At 35.9% G+C, this 22,873-nt stretch overlaps 1 protein-coding gene across 4 annotated transcripts in view; it reads left to right on the forward strand.

Annotated features, from left to right (window-relative positions):
• Positions 1-22,873, forward strand: part of LOC145686345 (uncharacterized) — a 244,867-nt gene that overhangs the window by 12,010 nt on the left and 209,984 nt on the right. For all 4 annotated transcript variants that reach the window (XM_081759588.1, XM_081759589.1, XM_081759586.1 and 1 more), the window contains exon 2: positions 20,018-20,771. In XM_081759588.1, coding sequence (XP_081615714.1) covers positions 20,065-20,771 — 707 coding nt within the window. In that variant the 5' untranslated portion in view covers positions 20,018-20,064. The remainder of the gene's footprint in view (positions 1-20,017; positions 20,772-22,873) is intronic.

The raw sequence follows: 22,873 nt of genomic DNA on the forward strand, positions 1-22,873 counted from the left end.
TCAAAATAATATTCAATCAGGTCTTACATAGTGCTTTATATGAGATTGATTCTAGGACATAAACATGCATGAAGGACATGAACAGGAAATAATAATAAATAATAATAATGTTATTTACAAAAGATTAACATTAGTGCATCACGCTAACTTCAAATAGTAAATCACGTTCATGCTCATTGCAGTAATATAATACAATTTAAATTCGAGCATTTATATTTATGTTACCGCAAGTTCGTTGCTCGGCTAACTAAAAAAAGTGTATGCAAACAATTAGAACTCTGTTCGCTTGTTCTAAGTAGATTTGTTTTCACACTATTTGTAAAAACACTTCGGAGTAAAATTTGTAAAAATAATTCACAATTGCAGAACTCAAAGAGCACGACACTTCACGTGTAAAGATGTCCGTCGCCATCTTCTGTCTCTGTCTTCTTCATTACTGCACTCGCCACCTATATAAATCTGCGCAGACGCAGTTGCATTCAGTGACGTCTCATCAAACATTTGAGACTTGCAAGTCATCAAAACAAACAAACAATTCAAAAAAACACAACGAGAGCGGAATGCAGATACGTTTTCTTTTCGTGTTCAGTGACTCATTAACTAATTAGAACTCAGTTTGTTACCTACTTTTTAACATCCTAGATAGTCAATGAATAATTCATAAAAGTATGGCGTTTCTCCTCCTTCCCTGAACGGAAAGTTCGGCTCCCTAACTTCAACCTAATTTTTCAACAATTACTTCTGGTGGTCTCTTTAAACTTTACCTATGCAAGTGGAGTATTGTCATGTCGCCCAGCACAAATCTTTTGTAGAACAATAAATAGAAAATTAGTAAAATAAATATAGTTCCTCAACAATTATTTCGAGTGGGTGTGCCTGAACTTGACGTGCACATTAACGAGCTGTCTTCAAAAGGAAAATGGTACAAATATAGGAACAATCTGAAAGTATGGTAGACGTTCAAGCTATGGGGTGTCAATACTCAGACTTCAAGTAGTTTTTCTGTAACTACTGGTTGTAATAGATTATGAAGATCAAAGGTGGAACTTGTTCCCGGGACGCTAAATTCACAAAGAAGGCTATTATTCGCTATGCCATATTGTTTTTATTGTATAATGATAAATATTGAAACCGGAAATCGTTAATTTGAACCACTTTCAGTGTGAATAGGTGGTTAAAGAAGGAGATAGAACCTACTCTTCGGAAGCTGAATTGATTGCAGAAAGCCGCATCTTGATATCTCTTACCATTTTTGCTCTGATACCTGTCGACAGACGGGCGGACAATGCCGTTCTGTAATACTTCCGACACTTATGCATAACATACAGTCGGTCACAAGAAAAATATCACCACTTAGAGCAACCACAAGGGTTTCATTATATATACAATTTAAATAAGCCATTCCGTGACATATTGATATTTGCTTGGCGTTTCTAACAAGCTTTAAGTTTGCTTTAAGCTTTAAGTTGGGTTAATAAGCTGTCAAGCAGTATTTTGCGTTACAGTAATTCAGATGCTCTCCTTTTGATGTCTCTGTATTCAATATAAGTATGATAGACACTTGTTTTGTTTTATTTGCTTTTCTGGAGCGGTGTAAAGTGAAATTTTAATAAAAGAATTACGTATTATTGAATGTTTCTTTTGTTTACGTTGTAAACGGAAGTGCTTCAAGTACATTTTAAGACGTTGAAGAACCTCATTATTCTCTAGAATCTCGAAATAAGAGAAAAGTGTATGACATAAGCCTTTGTAAATAAAGAATTCTGACACTGCGAAGTGAGGGCTACTCAAATGGACAAATCGCCAAATTTCTAGGTATACATCATACTATCATTGGTAGAGTAATACAGAAGCAAGAAGAGTATGGTATGTCTTCTGAATGAGAACGGTGTTTCAGAAAATGAAAACAACTGCAAGATTAGATCGAGAGGTTTTTCGCTTGGCTGTATCACACAGAGTGGGGGGCGCGGTGGCTCAGTGGTAGAGCGTTCACCTCTGGTGCTTGGGGTCCCGGGTTCGATCCCAGCCTCCGCCAAGTGAACTTTGTGGTGGACAAACACCGTGCTCGTGGGTTTTCTCGGGGTTCTCCCGTTTCCTCCCACTTTCTTCATTCCACCATTTCACTCATCTCTCATAATCACCGTCTCCTTTAGCCTAACCGGCATAACCGTGGGACGTAAAACTCAAAGATTTTGTATCACACAGAGCTTCCAAGGACATGAAATGCAGCGGCTGTTTATTCTAAATCAGGTTATAACATAAGCCGGATGACTATTGTCAGACAATTTAATGAAAAAGCTTACATAAGAAAACTCTAAGGAAGAACCCACTTTTAACTGATATAAACATGTACACGCTAGAAGAGAGTTCGTGAGTAGACACGGTGCATGGAGTGATGAACAGTAGCGGCACTTAATTTTCTTGAATGAGGATAAGTTTATGATTGTTAGGACTGGTTTCGAAGTACGAATTTCCAAATATTATGGTAACAACCAAATTCTCCGGATATGAATCCTATATATAATCTGGGCATATTATGTCACAAAAAGTACATGGGAAGCTATATCAGCTTAGGAGACAAATCACTAAGGAACTGGTTCGAATCTGGCACCTCGAACTGGATATTACACTAAGTGAAACACTTGTGAACATCATATCCCGTTGGTTTGCAGCATTAAGAGCTGCCCGTGGCAGTGTAACAAAAGACTGAAGTGTCATAAATAATGTGGTATAAACAATTTTCGTTTTTCATTTTCGTTCAATAACTTATTTACCGTTTAGCGATAAACTTTGCATATCAGTGTGATAATAAAATATACCATTAAATTTAATTTCTGGATTATAAGGTCCCTTAATGCATAAAACTCAATCAAAACAAATTCCTGGTGTTTTCATATAATGTTCATATATGTACTACAGTAGCACAACATAAACATTACAGAACTATTAAAAGATCAGTTGAACAGTGTGTGAGCAACGAGGTGTGGAGAATAGGGCTGGAATTAACAATATAACAGTTTTTTTCAAAGTGGTGCTATTTTTTGTGACAGACTGTAGTTTGGAAATCTTAACAGGTACAATTTAAACCTTTGTGCCGCAGTCGTTCCAGTATCTTCAAAGTTAAAAACGTTAAAATTTTGTCATTTATCAGGAAATTGACTGTCACTGCCCTAGAAAGAATTTCCCAAGAATTACTGGATGCACATTCTCTTTAAGAAAACATCACCGTTTTGTGTATAAATATTGCATCCGGAAATACGCCATAAAAGCTAGTGTAAAAACCACAAATAACCTGTGATAGGTGGTGACTGAAGAGCACGAACGCCATCTAACCGAGTCACGGCCAAGAGTGCCCAAGCGGAAGCCGGGGTTGCATTTGTAAGGAGCAGGTGCGGTAGCGATGGTGAGTATGCTCATAAACGAGAATATCGCTTAAAACAATAGCTTGTGTTAGGTTAATTGCTTTCTTAGCACATTCACTACGGTTAATTACATTTATGTTGTGGTAGAGAACTTGAATAACGATTCTGATAAATAACCATTCATGTTCTAACTTTTCTCACACCATCACTAAGATTTTTACGTTCAATATGAAACTACTTGTCTATGTTTTTAATTTTTATGTTATTCCTACATTTATTACACTTTGTGCTCAATTTGAATACTTCGTACCTCTTCACAAAACGTAATAACTCCTGTTCCTCAACATACGTTGTTGTTGAACGTATTAGAATACGTATTAGAACGTGTTAGAATACGTTGTTGTTGCTGAAAATCGGAGTGTCACATCAGTCACATGAAACTGCCATCTTTCAACTGACTGCCTCGTTACACTCAAATGTCTGAAGTTAGCATTCTGCCACTTTAAAAAATCGACAATACGCAGCTTTTAACGTGCCAAAATAACTTCTTTTGATTGTAAAAAATTCAAGAAAAAGTAACCGATTCACCATTTCTCTTCGTAATACGTAATAAATTTTAGGTATTTTTCTTATTTCTGGACCTACTCTTCGGCACTTACAGTAACGCACAATTTTCAGTGAACACGATTTATTTTTCCTATTCACTGCTTCAATTACAGCAGTGACAAGGGATCTAAATACATGAATTGTTACTTAGTTCTTTCGAAATAGGGTGGTCCAAGTGTCACTAACGGTAGTTACACTTACTTAGTCCTCTTCTGTGTGAACACTAAGATACCGGGATGATCTCTTTGTACGGTAAATATGTTTGGATCATAGTTTGTCCCAGGGTTGGCAAAAACCATGGTTTTTATTGAAAAAACCAAAAAACCAGATTTTTTGGTTTAAACTCGTTTTTTTTTTGGTTTAAACCAGGTTTTTTTGGTTTAAATAATTGTCCATTTGGACACGAAACCGAGACTAGTTGGTCACAAATGCGATTGCCGACTCACTCACTAAGGACTCCTGATAAAAATACGTTGTACTGATCTTTACATAGGCCTACTTGTTAATATAATTATCAAGAGTCACATCAGAAGGACAAAAAGATAAACAGTTACACAAGTAAAAACATTATACAGAATTATATATAAATCGGTAAACTCCCGCCTTAGCCATTGGGAAAATCCTGTTATTACTTTAAATGTATTTGTATGGAAAATTTTAAGGTCAACCTATCATAATCGCTGCGCTAAAACTGGGATATTAAATTACAAATTTGGTATGTAGATATCATTCAATAAAATTAAAACCAAGTCATATCCAAGCTAATGTTGGAAGCTACGTAGGCAGTTGATAAATTTTACCAATTTCTATCAATATATTTAAGCAACCTTGGCTTCTTTATAAAACAACAGGCATTCATTCAAGTAGAAATATATTATTTGGTTTCATTTCGTAGGTTTAGGCTTAACATCCTTATGAAATACCAAGGTTGTAACAGAGAAGACTTTCGCTTAGAGGGACATCTCGAATCGCTACTCGGTTTACACTTGAAAGATCGGTTGTGGTTCGACCGAGAATTGAACACGGGACCCCTTGATTAAAAGGTGAAAAGTAGATAACCGTAATGCGGATGGTTTGATATGTGGAAACGTCACCACGAAGTTCACACGATTTAAAGCATTTTTCGTTCTTTTTTTTTTTTTTTTTGGTTTAAACCAGTTGGTTTTTTTTTTAAAAAAAACAGCTGGTTTAAACCACCTTGGTTTAAACCAGCCAACCCTGGTTTGTCCTGATGTTTTTTTTTTCCTGAGTCGAATTTCCTTCTCAAATTTGAGTCCAAAGTAAAAAAAAAAAATCCTAATTTCGAATTTTCTTTAGTTTTTTTTTTTTTTTTAACTTCCTTCGTTCTAGAGAGATCTACTTAGGACTTGTCAGGTAGCTATATACTCATGTGGATGCGTAATTAGTCAAATTTGAAGTGTTGCCAACTATGGAAATTAAAATTTTCCTATTTTTCGGTCAAAAATTCAAATTCGTACCTGTACGTACGAACGTTGTTGAGACTAAAGAGCAGACTATTGGATTTTTTTTATAGGCCACAACATAACGAATGAGCAAAACGATGTTGTGTCCAACAAAGGCACCTCAATCGCTTCATATAGACTAATAGACCATAAACTAAAAGGAATAAATGAGGAATTTCTAGTACTCGGTATTTTGTACGATCTAAGTAAGGGGTGTAATAAACAGTGAGACATTATGGCATATGTGGAAACTCTCAAATTATTCAAATTCTATTTAAAAATAGGAACTGATCAATCGAAATTATAATAAATGCAGCTAATACTCAAATAAAATACAAATCGTCATACCGAGAAATAAAATATTGCCACAAGGCTTGGTTCTAAATCCACTCCTGTTCCTACTATATATAAATGATCTACCCAGAAATATATGTACTAAAATTATACTGTATGCTAACGATACTTCGGTTATTATCAAAGGAAAAGATACAAAATCTCATATGAGCAATGTACACCTATGCTTAAAAAAAAAAAAAAAAATCGTATACTGTACCTCACGATTTTTTGCAGTTATTCCATTTTCCTTACGTTTATGGGTAAAATTCAGTTATTAGTAAGTGGAGATAATAGAAAGCAATCCATCTAAGGAGATATTTCCAAAAAATACAATAAAATAATAAAAATATAAGCAAAAAGCAAAATTATGTTCGGTTTTGTGTATACTGGCAATAATGTTTTCGAGGGATTTTTGCACCAGCACAGCACGATTGCAGGGGGAATAACACGATTGGTAGGAGGAGAGTTGAATGAAGGAACTGGAAAGTAGAGTAAAATATTGGCTTAAATCTACGGTGTAAATTGTCTGCCAAATATAAATTAGCTTCTGTAACCGAGATGTACAGAAGTATAGAAACAAAGAGAAAAACTGTTGTCTTAAGTTTGGAAGTGACATGCTTTATAGCCATGATCATTTATTTGTTAAGAAAAAGAGGTAACAAAAGTTATTCTGTGTGGTCAAGTGGTTAGCGTGGCGGACTAGTAGTTCTTATACTGTTTTGACACCAGATCAAATCCCATCCCATCCAATTTTCTTTTTCTTTCTTTCTTTTTTTTTTTTTTTACAAAACTTATAGAAAGTGTATAATTTTTATGTTAATACGAACCGAAACAAAATGATAAGGAAATAACTTTTGTTTCCTCTGATGACATATTTATTCAGAATTAGTGTACTATTAGTAATAGCGATTGTTTTCAGTATATGCTGGCTGTTGTATAGCTTCTTCTCTCACCCTCTTTTCTTGGAAAAAGAACAATTTTGTCTCCAATAAAGTGTGGTATATATATATATATATATATATATATATATATATATATATATATATATAGAGAGAGAGAGAGACAGAAACAGATATCTTAGAACCAAACGAGATTTATCGTGATAAAATAAACAAGTTTCCCGTTATTAAAAAAGAAAGCTATAGAAAATTGTTGAAGTTAATCATATCCACAAATTTAGCTAGTGAGTGAAAGAAGTTTTCTGCACAAATATTTTACAGGTTTAGGTGTATGAAACACCAATACGCCATGGTCTCGCTTATCTGACCTTCATTTATTCCATATACCGTATTATCCGACATATTACTGCAGGTAAAAAGTAGCATCAATCGGCAAGAAGAACTGCAATTTGTGGTCTTAGTCTGTTTTTGATGCTCTGGACTCTTTCGCCTAGCACGCCCGCCTACACCATGACTCATACGTGTATCATTCAGTGCAGGCAGGTATCCAGGTTTTCTTTTCGGAGGGGGCTCAGCACAAATCCTCGTAAGCACGTATTTTAAATGTTTTAAAAATAGCAATAATAATAATAATAATAATAATAATAATAATAATAATAATAATAATAATAATAATAATAATAATAATAATACTGCAACAGTTCTGTATTTCTCTTAAACTTTTTCTTACTTTTCATTTATGAACCGGTTTACTTTAAACAAACTGCATTGTAGCACAAACGAAATCAGAAAATATTTTCGAGAGACATATAAGGAAAACTGTCTACTACGTATATCACATAACAAAAATAGCAAATAACAATCAGTGTATCGTTCTAATACGTTAACGTTATAAACAGAACGGAAACGAAATTGTAATCCCATTTTAAAAGTGTTCTTTAATTCCACCTGGTATCAATGGCATTACGGTATGTTCTTAGAATTATAACATCAACGCATTGCCAAGAGTTTGGACACTGACTGAAAGTAATCTGATAAAAAAAAAACCTCAAAAGAGAAAAAGCAGGTTTATTAAAAAATGCTTGTCTTGGAAGGGGACAGTTTACAGACCTCACGCTGGATCGTCCCTGATTCAATGCATTATATTTATTTCTTACAAAACATGCTTATTAGATGCGTAATATGTAAAATTATATCATAGTTTGACTTTAAATATGTCTTTTCTTAACACATCCATATTATCCGGCGTTATGCCTGCCTGTTTTATATCGGATAAGCGAAACTCTACTGTACTTCCAAAGATAGCATATACACAGGGGCTAGAGGTCTGCACGGGCCGGAATTTTTAGCCCGGACCCGGCCCTTCGAATGTATAATCTATAAGCAGGAGCGGATTAAGGGCGGAGCCAATGGAGCTCAGGCTCCGGGACTCCCAAGCTCAGGGGGGGCCTCAAAGTCCCTCTGTTTAATACTAAAATATAGCAATCAACTTATTATATTATAGGCTTCAGACCTATGCTAATTTTTTTTTCCGCTCATTACGCTCGCGGTGTTGCTAGATGTAAGTCTTTCCATCAGCAGCGTTTAACTGTTAATAATGAATATAATTATTTAACTGTTAATAATGAATGTAACTAAACTAATTATTGTAAACTTGGAGCACATTAAAATATTACAGCATAGTTCTCGGTGGTTCGATAAGCTTATGAGGCTGTGGAAGGCAGCAATGAAAATTTATGTGATGGAAATATTCGTATCATAGGCTCCCTTAAAATAGTCGGTTCCAGGGCCCCAAATGCTTTAATCCGCCCCTGTCTATAAGCAATATTTCACGAAAAGCTGGTATTTTTTAACAAATGTGTTCATCATCAGGTTTTCATAAAGTAGTCCCTTTCTCCTTTAAAAAAAATCAGAGGCCGCGTTGTTTCAGTGGTAGAGCGTTCACCTCTGGTGCCTGGGGTTCTTGGCTCGAACCCAGCTCGCGCCAAGTGAACCTTGTGCTGGACAAGCACCGTGTGCGTGAGTTTTCTCGGGGTACTCCCGTTTTCTCCCACTTTCTTCATTAGACTATTTCATTCATTTTTCATCATCACTGTCTCCTTTAGCCTAGCCGGCATACACGTGGGACGTAAAACTTAATTTCATTGCAAATAATTTTAATCAAAAAACAGTTGCAGAAAATATGTAATTTCGAATAAAACAAACTAGTATATAAAATTGTGAGTATATTATTTTTTTATGAAATTCTCGCAAACCTTATTTCTAAATCGAAGGGTAAGAAGACTAAATTATAAATCCATTTCAATTGAAGCAGTTGAAATAGTTGGGAAAATAAAAAGGCTACCCTATATTCCAGTGTGCCACAATCTGTATAACGCGGCATACTAGTGTGTCCTGCAAAGTGAATAGTGTGACGCAAACCTTTTCCTATTATTTGCAAGAATATTTGTCGAGTTTCTTTTATTATTATTATTATTATTATTATTATTATTATTATTATTATTATTATTATTATTATTATTATCAACGATTCTTCCATGGATCAGCTGTCTGTATACGGTTAAGCAACCACAAGTATCATATTGAGGGAAGAAAAGTCTTATTTGCTTGTATATTCTACCGGGAATAACTGCATCCGATCTAGAAAGCTAGGATTAACAACAAAGAAATCCGATGTTCTGAACACACACCGCCTCAAAGTCGTGAGTGCCACAAGTTCTCTTCTATGCCTTGGCACAATAAAGGCTATTGCATTCAGAAAGAGAGAGAAACAACTTACTAATTCCATTTCAGTTATATGCTTTAACTTATGTTTATAAATTATGTAAGTGATCGTATCGTTTTCTGCTTATTATTATTATTATTAATACCATTATTATTCATTTCTTAACACGTTGATTGCCATGTGTATGGAATTTCATACACACGGCTCTCTCGCGCAGCGCCGCGTGATGTATATAATTCCGAGATAGATATTCCAAGTTTGTTGTGTTCATTTTATAGGTGTGTATGTAATTAGATACATATGGCGTTGAAATCAAAATTTAATGTCCACGCCACTTATATACAAAACCATACACAAAGAAATTTATGAACAGAGATTGAGTTTGAGTTTAACGTCTCTTTCAGCAACGAACCTACATGAGACGTCGACCTACTGATTAACGTGGACTCCGAACCACGTGAGCTCTCGCCGGGAATCGAACCCTTGTCTCCCACGCCAAAGGCTCGTACATTAACAGCTTAGCAACGAAGGAGCTCATGAACAAATACATTTATGGGCTAAAACAAAGGTGAAAACAAAGAATTAATGGCGGATTGCTGTCCGTGATGCACAGGTGATAACTGTCAACGGTTTTATAATTAAACAAATATAGTCTTAATTCGCGAATTTAACTTACAGTGTAGTGCGGAAGGCTCAGGAGTTCGCTAGGATCGTTACAATATCGAACTCCGTCAAAGAAACTGCAAACCTGTCAGCAAGCCCCTAGCAATATTAACAGATATTGTGTTCTAATGTTCATTTCAATGCAAACCTATGTAGGCCTACGCACTTCAATACTCGCCCTCAAACGAAGGTGCAATATCCATGATTTGCAGTATTAAACTCTCTCTCACCCTCTGTATTCTCCTAACATGTCTCCCAGTGATTACAACATTTTTTGGTATCTCAATCGCTTCTTAGTATGATAGCTTTATCTAGAGGCCACTGATTAACCTGGCATTGTATTTTTCATTTTTTACCTTTGGAATTGACAGTCATCGTTTGGACATTTCAGTCGCACCTACCTGGTATTAACAACGTTTCTTCGATAATTTCGTAACATTGTATTATTGATTAGCTTGGTTAGTCTTATTTAAACACTTTTTCTTTGCACCGACGTGTCACATCTCTTGGACGAAAATACACTAGCTCTCACTGGAAACCAAATACAGAACCAATGCACTTGAACCATTTGACTACAAGGCAGGGGCCGCGGTGGCTCAGTGGTAGAGCGTTCACCTCTGGTGCTTGGGGTCCCGGGTTCGATCCCAGCCCCCGCCAAGTGAACTTTGTGGTGGACAAACACCGTGTGCGTGGGTTTTCTCGGGGTTCTCCCGTTTCCTCCCACTTTCTTCATTCCACCATTTCATACATTACTCATCATCACCGTCTCCTTTAGCCTAGCCGGCATAACCGTGGGACGTAAAACTCAAAGATTTCATTTTTTCATTTTTTTGACTACAAGGCACATTTAAAAAGAAGTTTCGACTTTGTTCGGAAAATTGTGATTAGGTGTTCCATTTAAAAATATATTTAAGAAAGGGTTCGGAGCAAACGCACTGAACTTTCTCATTCGAATTTCTTACACTGACTGATGTTAGGCTGCAGCTATTATTGAAACATTTATTTGGGAAATTGCGAATAAAATAATGTGTTTTGGAAAACTTTGCTAGAAAAAACGAGGCCCAAAAGTAAAGTACCCATTGGTCATATTTCCGTTAGAAATAACTTAAGCCATATATTAGAATTATTAAGGATATAATTGTATGTGAACTATAAGCAAACGTTTCTGAGTAATTTCTGAGAAAATCATGAGAAAAGCCACCCCCAAGAATGAACTATCCCTTGTGGATCTTTTCAGGACAAACGAGCTATGCTATATTGTTAGTGTTTTCATAAGACATTTATTTATGAAATACGAACACAATCGCCTGAGTCGTTCTTGAGAAAATCGCAGGGTAAAATTTACTGTCAAAAGTAATATACCACTTCTAGATTTTCAGAATGAAGGAATTATACCATATAGCTAGGTTATTTATGTAAAATTTATTTATGAAATATGAACAACAAACATCACCTGAGTTGTTTTTGGGAAGGTCATCCGGAGAAACTTACCCCCAAAGGTAAACTATTCTATCTGTAATTTTGAGGATAAACGATTTATGCCATATTGTAAATTATTTATAAAACCTGGACCAAGTAACTCGAGTAATTTTTAAGCAAATCGTCGGGAAAATTTTCACTGTCAAAGTAAAATCTCTTTTGGATTTTTTTTTTCGGAACAAGCGAGTTATACCATATTGTAGAATTACTACAGAAAATATTTCTACTGAAATTAGAACAAATTTGTCTCAGTTATTACTGAGAAAATTGTTATAAAAAAAGTCAACCCTTGAGAAAACCACTCCTTCTGTTTGTTATCGAGATAAACGATTTATGCTGTATGTTAGTTTATTAATGAAACATTTCTTTACGAAATATGAACAAAATTGCCTGAGGCGTTAATGGGAAAATCATCGCGGGAAAGCTCACCCTAAGAATAAAATACTCCTTCTGAATGTTCACATGACGAACGAGTTGTCATATTGTTAGGTTTTTTAATGATACGTTTATATATGAAATGTGGTTGAAAAAATTGTGCAAAAAGAACGCATACCATACAGAAAATTACACCATATATGTATTTTTTTTTCAGAAAAATGATTCATACTATGGTGGAGAGTTCTTAACAAAACATATATTTATAAAAAAATAAATAAAATTGTCACAACTTTTTTTTTTTTGAGAAAATTGAATTTTTTAAAATTACCCTTACTTTTAGGTGTCGAAGGATACAATATTCGAAACGATAGTATGCTAATAAAAAGGTTATGTCTAGAATTCGGTCCAGATACGTTGAACAGTATGGCCTCTGGGTATAGTAAAAGTCATGTAAAAGCGTGACAAACCGACAGACGAATAGATGGACAAACATCGAAAAATCATTTTTTTTTCGATATGTAGGAGCCATGTAACTTGAATTCATTGAAATCTCTTATTCGATTTTTATGACTATCACCACTTTTTTTTTTTTTCTTCTTTCGTCGCTCAAATGTGAAACGAACGCTAATAATTGCATTTCTTGCACTTGTGGATACGAAAAAAAGGAGAGAGTGTCAATGCTATAAAAAGAAACACACACATACAAACACAAGAACAATAATTTAACATCATTCTTTTTTTTTCTTTCTTCATAACAACCAGCTATTCTACTTCGTTCGCTGTAACTGTAAGGCTCCAGGTTGCGTATGTTTTCTTTCTGTTCCTCACTCTCAAACACACTCGAAAGAGTTGAAGTTTGTTTGCTACGAAAGAAACGGAGAGGTAAGAATAAGCATACCATACCATAAACTGAGAACAATTGCTGCTACTAATAGTACTCTAATCTTGAATAAATACTTCGGTTAAAGGACACTATCAATAAGTTATTTCCTTATTATATTGCTTCGATTCTTATTAACATGAAAATTATGCACTTTCTATAATGTTAAAAAAAAAAAATGGGATTCGATCTGGTGTCAAAACACTATAAGAACTACTAGTCCGCCACGCTAACCACTCGACCACACAGACTACCTTTTGTTACCTCTCTTTTTCTTAACAAATAAATGCTCATGGCGATAGAGTATGTCACTTCCAAACTTAATTCAACAGTTTTTCTCTGTGTTTGTATATTTCTGTACAACATCTTGGTTACAGAAACTAATTTATATTTGGCAGACAATTTACACCCTAGATTTAAGCCAATAAATGCATTATTTTACTCCACTTTCCAGTTCCTTCATTCAACTCTTCCCTTACCAATCGTGTTATTCCCTCTGCAATCGTGCTGTGCTGGTGCAAAAATCCCTCGAAAGCATTATTGCCACTATACACAAAACCGAACATAATTTTGTTTTTTGCTTATATTTTTATTATTTTATTGTATTTTTTGGAAATATCTCCTTAGATGGATTGCTTTCTATTATCTCCACTTACTAATAACTGAATTTTATCCATAAATGTAAGGAAAATGGAATAATTGCGAAAAATCGTGGGTTACAGTATACGCGCAATTTTTTTTGAGCATGAGGGTACAAGGCATAACAAAAAACTTCGGTTTTGGTTTGATAGTGATTAGTTGGTCTTAAACAATACGAAAACACAGTACATACTTTTCCAATCATCACATGCTAAAACATTAATAAATCCACAGTAGATTTAAAGGACCCATCCATACAGGCAGTCAACGAAACACAATTTTTAGGCATTATAATATTTGGAAATATTTGGAAAAAGGGAAAGCGGTGATGTTATATTTATTGATCTATAAAAGGCTTTTGACATATGAATTAGGAATTGCTGTTGAGAGTTCTAAAGAAGGTCGGATTGGAATGGAAAAGTCGAAGGCTCATAAGAAACTTGTATATGAACCAACAAGTAAGTGTTAGAATAGGGGAGAAAATGACAGTGTGTTTCTGCACTGTTTCTGTAAAATGGCCTGGCTAGTCGATTTTTGGCTGGCGAGTACTTGCAAGCAAGATTTTTCAAGCCCTGATTATTAGTAATGATACGAAGTGCGAACGAGAAATGTAAAAGCAAGGATAGGGATGGCGAAAAAAGCTTTTAGGAGGAAAAATTCCATTTCGTGGAACCTTGAATAAAGAGTTGGGAAGAAGACTTATAAAATGCTTCTTGTAAAGCATTATACTGGATGGTACAAAAACATGAACATTACACAGAAATGATGGAAAATAACTGAAAGCCTTCGAAATATGAATGTGGAAAAGAATGGAGGAAGTCAGTTGGGTCGAGCGGAAAACGAATGAGTGTATGTTAGAAATGGTGGGGGAGAAAAGAATAGTTTTAGATAGTACTGAGAAGAGGAAGAGAAATTGGTTGGGACATTGGCTAAGAAGAAACTGTAATATGAGGGACGTGCCAAAGGATATGGTGGCAGGAAAGAGAGGGTTGAGTGCTCTGAAGAACGGTTCCCCAAAGGTTGAATGCATATGATCGCAAAGTAATTGCCGCTTGCTCGGCAGCAGAAGATATCAAACTGTATTATGAAATTTGTGTAATGTTATTTTGCAATAGCAAGTCTGCGAGGTGGTCTTGCTCATCGTTGCATATGATAAGTTCGAACGATAGTAACTTTATGTATGTGTATAAAACATACGACCGATAATTGACAAGGTAATGTGAACTTAACAGGTTCGTGGCGTGGACAGCAAGTTGTGTGGTACATAAAAGCCACGAAAGAACACTTCAAGGAAATGAGTCACACGTGCAAAATGAGATATCAATCTACCATGTGTACACAATGTACGATCGTGAAGTTAAGTACTCTCATGTCCAAAATGATTGTCGCATATCTATAACTGTCTTCTTGTAAAAATATAATTTGATAATGATTTAGCAGGATACTTTTAATACCCAGACAGAAAATGCAGGTGGTTTACAGGCGCCTCTGAAGTATGCATAAACAGGCATATTTTTAAAGGTGCCTGTACATGCGCCTGAAAATGGACACTTTTAAACGCATGAGACAGGTATCGATTTGTTTCAAAATCATTGCATGTTCATTTCACGGAAACAGGTAGTTTTCATGTTGATAGGGTTGCAACCTTGCAACGTGAAAAATGCGTGTAAACATGTAGAGAGTAGGACATGTACGTAACCGGCATATTCCATGTAGTTGACATGTACATTACCTCATGAGGATCTGACGACAGCTGCTTTTCATTTGATAAAAATGTAATTGACATGTGAAATACAGGTGTTAGCGAATTAATGGACGTGTGAGCGGAATATACATGTAAAGTACATCGCATTAAGTGTACATAAAATTTGCGTGTCACAGGTATTGGACACGCATAAGACATGTACGTTCCATGTGTATATACGACAGGAGAGATATGTAGGTAACATGTACATGGAAGCCACATGTAACATGCAGTTTGCCTGTTCATGAATTGGGTATGTATTGTATAGATCACATGCATGTTAAACGTTGATCTCATGTACATGTAATATATATGAAACCTGCGTGTTACAGGTGAATTACTTCTACCTGTGACATATGTGGGAAATGTATGTTACAGGTGGATTACTAGAATGTAGGCTGCATACTTTAAGGAGTAATACTACTATTTGATCCATCTAATCCAAGGGTCTGCGCACGCCGCTGTATATATGTGTCAGGACCTTGCATTTGTGCATGACAAACTGGAGACTTGGTGCCTGAATATTACATGTTTCCTACACCTGTAACATTAATGATTCACCCCTTGTTCATTGCATGCACCTGTTTAACCCATTTATCGGCAATCATGATCATTGCATTTTCTGTTTACCTGCACATTGCATATAGGTGGGTTCACACTTCGCATGTACACAGAGATAATACAGGCTATGTATTCAGTTGTAATCCCATGTATTGTACATGTGTCAGGACCTTGTATAGCGAATGTCGAATTGGAGACTTGTTCCTGAATATTGCATATCTCCTATGCCTATAACGTGAATTTTTATCCCCAATCCACCTTGTTCACCATACGTATCTGTTTAATCCATTTATTGGCAATCATGATCATTGCATGTTCCCGTTCACCTGTACATTGCCTGTACACTGCACGTAGAGGAGTTACACACTTCGCATATACACGAAAATGATAAATGTAAAATAACGTATTCTATATCATGCGTTTTCCATGCTATACGCTAATACATGGTATTTACATGTAATGCGAATGTCACACATGTATATTACATGTTGATAAACAGGCACCTTCCTTGTATTTTTTATTCTTACTGTATTGCGAATATTATCAACAATCCATTCAAGGTACTTTACATGCATATATTCCGTCCATTTACTTGCATGTAAGTGACTACGTGTACATTGTATGTTCTCAAGCTCTGTACAACGCGTATTTCCGTGCAAAATTTCCAACAGAAGTTTAGTACTTTTATGACATGCATATCACCTGAAGACAGTGTGCCTGTAATATTTCTTTACATGTGTTTTTGCTGAAACAGGCGCCTGTATAATGCGTGTCAAAATCTGACAGGCTTTTACAGGCAGTTCCATGTACAAAACATTGCATGTTTCCTCAAAAATTTTCATAATAGTACTGATACTACGTGTATAATCGGGAAATGTATATTTGTAGTAAATTTCATAGAAAAAAAATTATAAATACGAAAATTAGAATGAGTAAAACAAAATGTTGCTAAATGTACAAGAAAGTTTTATTTTCGTTTTGTTTGTTCTTATTTACTGCTCTTTTGACATGAAATTTGCCACATACATGTCTTTGCCCATTATACACATACTAACATTATAAGAAATACCGGGCGAATTCGTTATCAAATTATATTCCTACAACATATTTGTAGACATGCGACAATAATTTTGGACATGAGTGTACATTGCAACGCACACACTCAAATTTGTACGATATAAATTCGTTAGTTCCGTCTGCGTGTTTTTCGAAGAAAATTTTCTAGGGGTGGACCATTCCATGGTTAAGTTTTACTATATTACGTCTATTATTTAATATATGTGTTTTGCTATATTACGTATATATTTTCGTGAGTTAGGGGGGTTAGTTAAAAAAAAAAGAAGAAGAAGAACGAAAAGTGCATTAAATCGTGTGAACTTTTAAAGTATCGGTATCGGTATCGGTTAAAAAGTGGTATCGGTACATCTCTAATGATAATGACATTATGTTAAAGTAGTATGACTATTCCTCTACATTTCTGTCTATTGATGATAAGGTTAAATCTATTTAATATATAAAAGTATATTTGACTTTCAGTCACAATGATATAATGAGATGGGCAATCAATAGTGTTATTTTTATTTCCTTAATTTAGATATTTTAAAATTAATCTACAATTTCCTTTTTAGCAGTGCTAGTAATAGTTGGAAACTCGTTTAGATTATTGGTCCGATTAATGCACTCTAATATTAAAAATACTTAAAATTTGTTATTCGACTTCCCTTCTGTTGAAGCATTAAAGAAAACTCGAAATAGATATAGAAATAGAGGTATTATTGACAAAACGTCAGTTAATGGTATACGCGCAAGATGTTTACTTGGCCACCAACACACACTATGTGTATACTATATGTTAAATATTTCGTGGTCATTGCAAATAACCAGTCATTGCATGTGATAATCGTGTTGTTATAATATTGTGATTGCATTTTTGTTATAAGAGCTGATATTCCATAAATTAAATATTGAACTTCCACTCTCCTAGAGTACGTTTGTTTTATCTTGGCACGCTTCCCGCCTAAAGGACGGATCTGTCTGCAACGCGTTGTTGCCACGCTATGGTTAAGTTGGCAGTTATAATACAATAGGAAACACAGCGAAACGCAGCACCACTCACAAATCATTGTAACACACTTGCTCGCGTGTGGCAGTTAGGAACTTCAATTACCCGCCAAATAGTAATGACATCATTTGATGGGCTAGCTGACAACTAACGTCACCTACACGACAAAACCAAAAACACATCTATTGGATGAAAACGCTCACGTGAGTGCTAGCAGGAAGTATTTGGTCTAGGAATTAATTCGTGCGGTTGGTACGCACACATTGAAGCTGTAGTACAAACACAAAATACATAAATACCTTAAGAAAAATATTGTCCATCGCTAGCCACCACTTTCGCCCATCTGTCAGGCAATGTACGGATTCCGTGGCGAAAGAAGTCCTCATCCTTGGAAGCGATCCAGTCAGAGACCCATGTTTCGATATCTTCTGAAGAAGTAAACCGCTGTCCAATCAAATCGTTGTTTATGCAATCGAACAAGTAGTAGTCCGAAGGAGCAACGTCTGGTGAATACGGCGGGTGGGGTAAAACTTCCCATCCGACATTTTCTAAATAGGTTTTGACCGGTTTTGCGACATGTGGGCGAGCGTTATCATGTTGAACAATAAGTTTATCATGTCTGTTCTCCCATTGTGGTCGTGTTCTGGCCAGAGCTTGCTTCAAACGCATTAATTGTCGTCGATAACGTTCTCCATTCATAGTTTCACCCGATTGCAGCAACTCATAGTACACCACACCTTTCATATCCCACCATATGCACAGCATAACCTTTGCACAGTGAATATCTCGTTTTGGTTGTGATGGACCTGGTTCACCTGGTTTCACCCAGGCCTTTTTTCGTTTAGGGTTCTCGTAATGGATCCACTTCTCATCACCCGTAATAATTCGATGCAGAAACCCCTTTCTGCTCTGTCGTTGAAGCAGCAATTCGCAAATGGTTTTTCGTCTTTCAACGTCTCTGTCTTTCAATTCATGTGGAACCCAATGTGACATCTTTTGAATCATTCCCATGGCTTTCAAGCGTTTGGAGACTGTTGTTTGATCAACGCCTAATGCTGCTGCAAGTTGTTCCTGCGTTTGACACGAATCCTGCTCGAGCAATGCTGTCAATTCTTCGTCTTGAAATTTTTTTGGCTGTCCAGCTCGCTCTTGGTCTGCCAAGCCGAAATCACCACTTCTAAACCGTGCAAACCACTTCTGACACGTTCGCTCAGCTAGAGCATGGTCACCATACACTTCCACCAAAATACGATGACTGTCAGTCGCACTTTTCTGCATGTTAAAGTAATGCAGCAGGACACCCCGCAAAAACACTTTATCAGGCACAAATTGCGCCATGTTCACTTAACTACAAACTGGTGTTGTTGACGCTTTAATCCACTGCCCTATACTACGAACGATATGCGATGACAGGGGTTTGCAACACATGTGTGGATACACGGAACTGTGGAACGCTCCGTTCGTTGCGCCATCTCTTGTCCACCCGCACGAATTAATTCCTAGACCAAATACTTTAAAGGCTAATGAAGTGCATTAGCGGGAAGTGTGCCAAAATGAAACAAACGTAGTCTAACAGAGGAAGATGAATTTATTATGCTTCCACGTATGTAAACACAGTACTACAGGCACTCAAACATTTTCTCTTTTCATAATAACATTCGTGTTCAAAGAAAAATCAAATATCATCTTACAAGCTAATATAAACTTGTTTTCTGTTTCAAGAATTTAACATGGGGCCATATATATAAGTGTGCTAACTCACGAATAATTATCGTAATTCAAAACATTTAGTAAAAATCTAATAAAAAAGCCATTGTTCAAGAGATTTACTATTAAGAGAAATATATATTTTATATGGTATAAAATATGTAACTCTGGTACTTTAGCGGGCCGCGGTGGCTCAGTGGTAGAATGTTCACCTCTGGTGGAAGTGGTCCAGGGTTCAATCCCAGCTCCCGCCAAGTGAACTTTGTGGTGAACAAACACCGTGTGCGAGGGTTTCCTCGGGGTTCTCCCGTTTCCTCTCACTATGTTCATTCTACCATTTCATTCATTTCTCATAATCACCGTCTCCTTTAGCCTAGCCACCATAAACGTGGGACGTAAAACTCAAAGATTTCATTTCATTTTCCGTTATTTTAGCAACGTGTTTTAATCATTTTTTGTTTTCAATTTTGCAACTGACATTAAAATTAATTGTGTTTGTTGTTTCTGTTACAGGAGTTATGTCCAGCATGACTGAGCTTCTATTGTACTAAGAAGCAATAATGTCTGAAGAAGAACGCTTGAATGATGTAAATTTTCTACCTGTGGATCTCAGAGATAAGGATATCCCATATTGTCTTAGTTCAATAAAACTGGTAAACAACATGGGAAGTTCAGTCGGAATGGACTCTAGTATTTCAAGTATGGAACAGAATGTACAGGCGAAATCCAGTATGAACACGTCTACAAACATAGGAAGTTACTCTCCAGCTATGTTCGAAGTACAAATGTCCGAGGATATTGTTGCAGAAGAAATTGTTTGCACTGAAGTAATGGACACAGATGATATTAACTTTGGTTGTTCATCGTCTATTATTCCGGATGTATCATCAGGGCAAGAACCAAATGAAATAAATAACGTTAATGATAACTTTAGTGTAAATGAAGGAAGAAACTCAAGAACATATACCAATAACCAAGTAAGAGTTACAATAGAAAGTTCAGGAATTACAGTTGCGAAAGAAGTCACAAGTACCGGTAGTGAGTTTGTATATTCGGGAAGTGTAATTACTTCCGTCGCAAATAACGATTTAGCTGCAAATGTTGCAAGTACAAGCCAGGATAATAATTCCTTTGATAAGGCAGACAAAATAAATTGTGTGTCTAAGTGTCCCACTATTAAGGAGAAAAGAATAACAGATGGTTCGAGGAACAGACGAGAAGTTATTTATTTACCACATCTGAGCGATGAATTAAGACATGGGTACAGGTAAGAGAACACAAGTTTATTTAATTAAATGCTTGGAGGCAAGCATCAACATATGGAAAGAAAAATGAAATATTTACAGCTCTGCAGGAAAAAGATGAACTTTTCCTTGTAATTTAAGAAACAAATATTCATTTTTCTGCTTTCAATAATGTTTACCGTTTCAGTTGTTTCCACGTTTAATCCTAATTCACTGTACTTGATCCTAATTTCCTTATTCTTTTAGACCTGAAGATGCAACCACAGTTAGCTCTTAAAATTATAGAGTAAAATTTATTTTTAATACGGAGATTATAACATTTTCCTAATTTTATTTATTTACTCTAAAATTATTAAAAGGATTTCATTGTTCTTTATATTAATGTACAAACACTAATTGCTAACAATGAACATTTATTTTCAACAAGATTAGCAAACGTCAATTGAGGTTTAAAGTTTGATTTTGTGCAAATGTACTTAAAACGGTGTCGAGTGACTCTTCTTCATCTGTAAACTGATGAAATACTTCCGTTCACAAAAACCTAGACTGTATTCCAGAGACTGTCGAAAAAAATACCCTAGATCTTTACAAAGTTTGTTAGGTCTGATTTATTCTCCTTGCATTTTTGTAACAAACAAGGGTTGGAAATTGAACGATAATATTACTCTATTATGTTGCAGTTTGGTTGTCTGTACGGTGTACAATCAAAACAGATACGGTACAGAAAAATACCTTAATTTTAAGTTACAGATTATACAGGATTTATATTGAAATGTTTTTATGGGTAGAGTCAATGATGGACCGAGATTTATCCCTTAACCAATTTTATTATAAAATTAATTCTTTTGTGCCTACAAAAGTCCTTATAACAAAGTCTCTATAATGATCAAGGTTTGTAGGTTATGATGTCCTGTACGGGTAACTCCTTCGCTTCATAGCAGCCTCCAGGGTTATTTAAGAATGTGGTCGTAGGAGACCTCAGCTCATAGCAGCCTTTACGAGGTACGGTAACATTTAAGGTGAACCCCTTCGCTTCATAGCAGTCTCCAGAGTATTAGGATAGGTTGCGATCAGTGGTCAACTGATGCTCGTTGCCTCCGTGGTCCATCTTTTGTGTGTTCTCCTCGGGTGGCTCGTCCTCCTTCGGATCCTTTCGTGTGGTCCGTCTCCTTCGTGTCTTCCTCTTTAGTGTATCGTCTGCTTTTGTAAATAATGGTACGTGTTGTTATACATGTGCTTTTGTTGTGATGTGGGGATCCTTACAATATTTTTAATCTGGAACGATTAGAAAGAGACGGAACCAGGATCAATATCATACCAACAAATAGTATGCGATGAGATGCTGAAAGCCGAGAAATTCAATTCCTAATCGTAACTAATCATCTGTTTTGTGTGTATTGTTTGTTATTTCACTGACAGTTCGGGTACATCCAAGACATGCTCTTGTCCGGTTACCCTCATTGGAGAAAAAAACCAAAGAGTACTTGATCTGAATCCCATCGAAATCAGCAAGATGAAAGCACTAATATTCGAAAAAAAAATGAAATCTTTGAGTTTTACGTCGCACGGTTATTCCGGTTAGGCGAAAGGAGACGGTGATGATGAGTAATGAATGAAATGGTGGAATGAAGAAGGTGGGAGGAAACGGGGGAACCCCGAGGAAACCCACGCACACGGTGTTTGTATTCGAAAACATCCTGTTGTTTTTTAGTAACATGTGACTCATTCTATCCACCGGTTGCACAAGAGATGGAGAGAAAAGCGGCCTTTGTTCCCAAAAGGGTTGACGATCTCAGGAAATAAAGTAAAATCACATTTACTTGCAATGTCAGTATTTCAGGCGTCATGATACAGTGAAGTTACTGTATATTAGAATATAATAGAACAGAAAATAAAACGATTTGCAAAACCGGTACGCATTAGTACATTTGGCTGCTCATACGACGAGTTTCTCTTTCTTTTTTGAAGCCAGATCCTTAAAACAATCATTCTTTCAGCGAAGTTTTCAAAAAATCATCAAAAAAATCATTAACATATTTTATTTTCTGTTCCGTTGCAAGAAACAATATGTTATTTATATATCAAGTAATCCTTGAAAAGTTCCGTTACAAGTAACTCAGTGTTT

The sequence above is a fragment of the Thermobia domestica genome, chromosome 5 (assembly GCF_964235325.1).
Source record: "Thermobia domestica chromosome 5, izTheDome1.hap1.1, whole genome shotgun sequence".
In the NCBI taxonomy this organism is placed as follows: Eukaryota; Metazoa; Arthropoda; class Insecta; order Zygentoma; family Lepismatidae; genus Thermobia; species Thermobia domestica.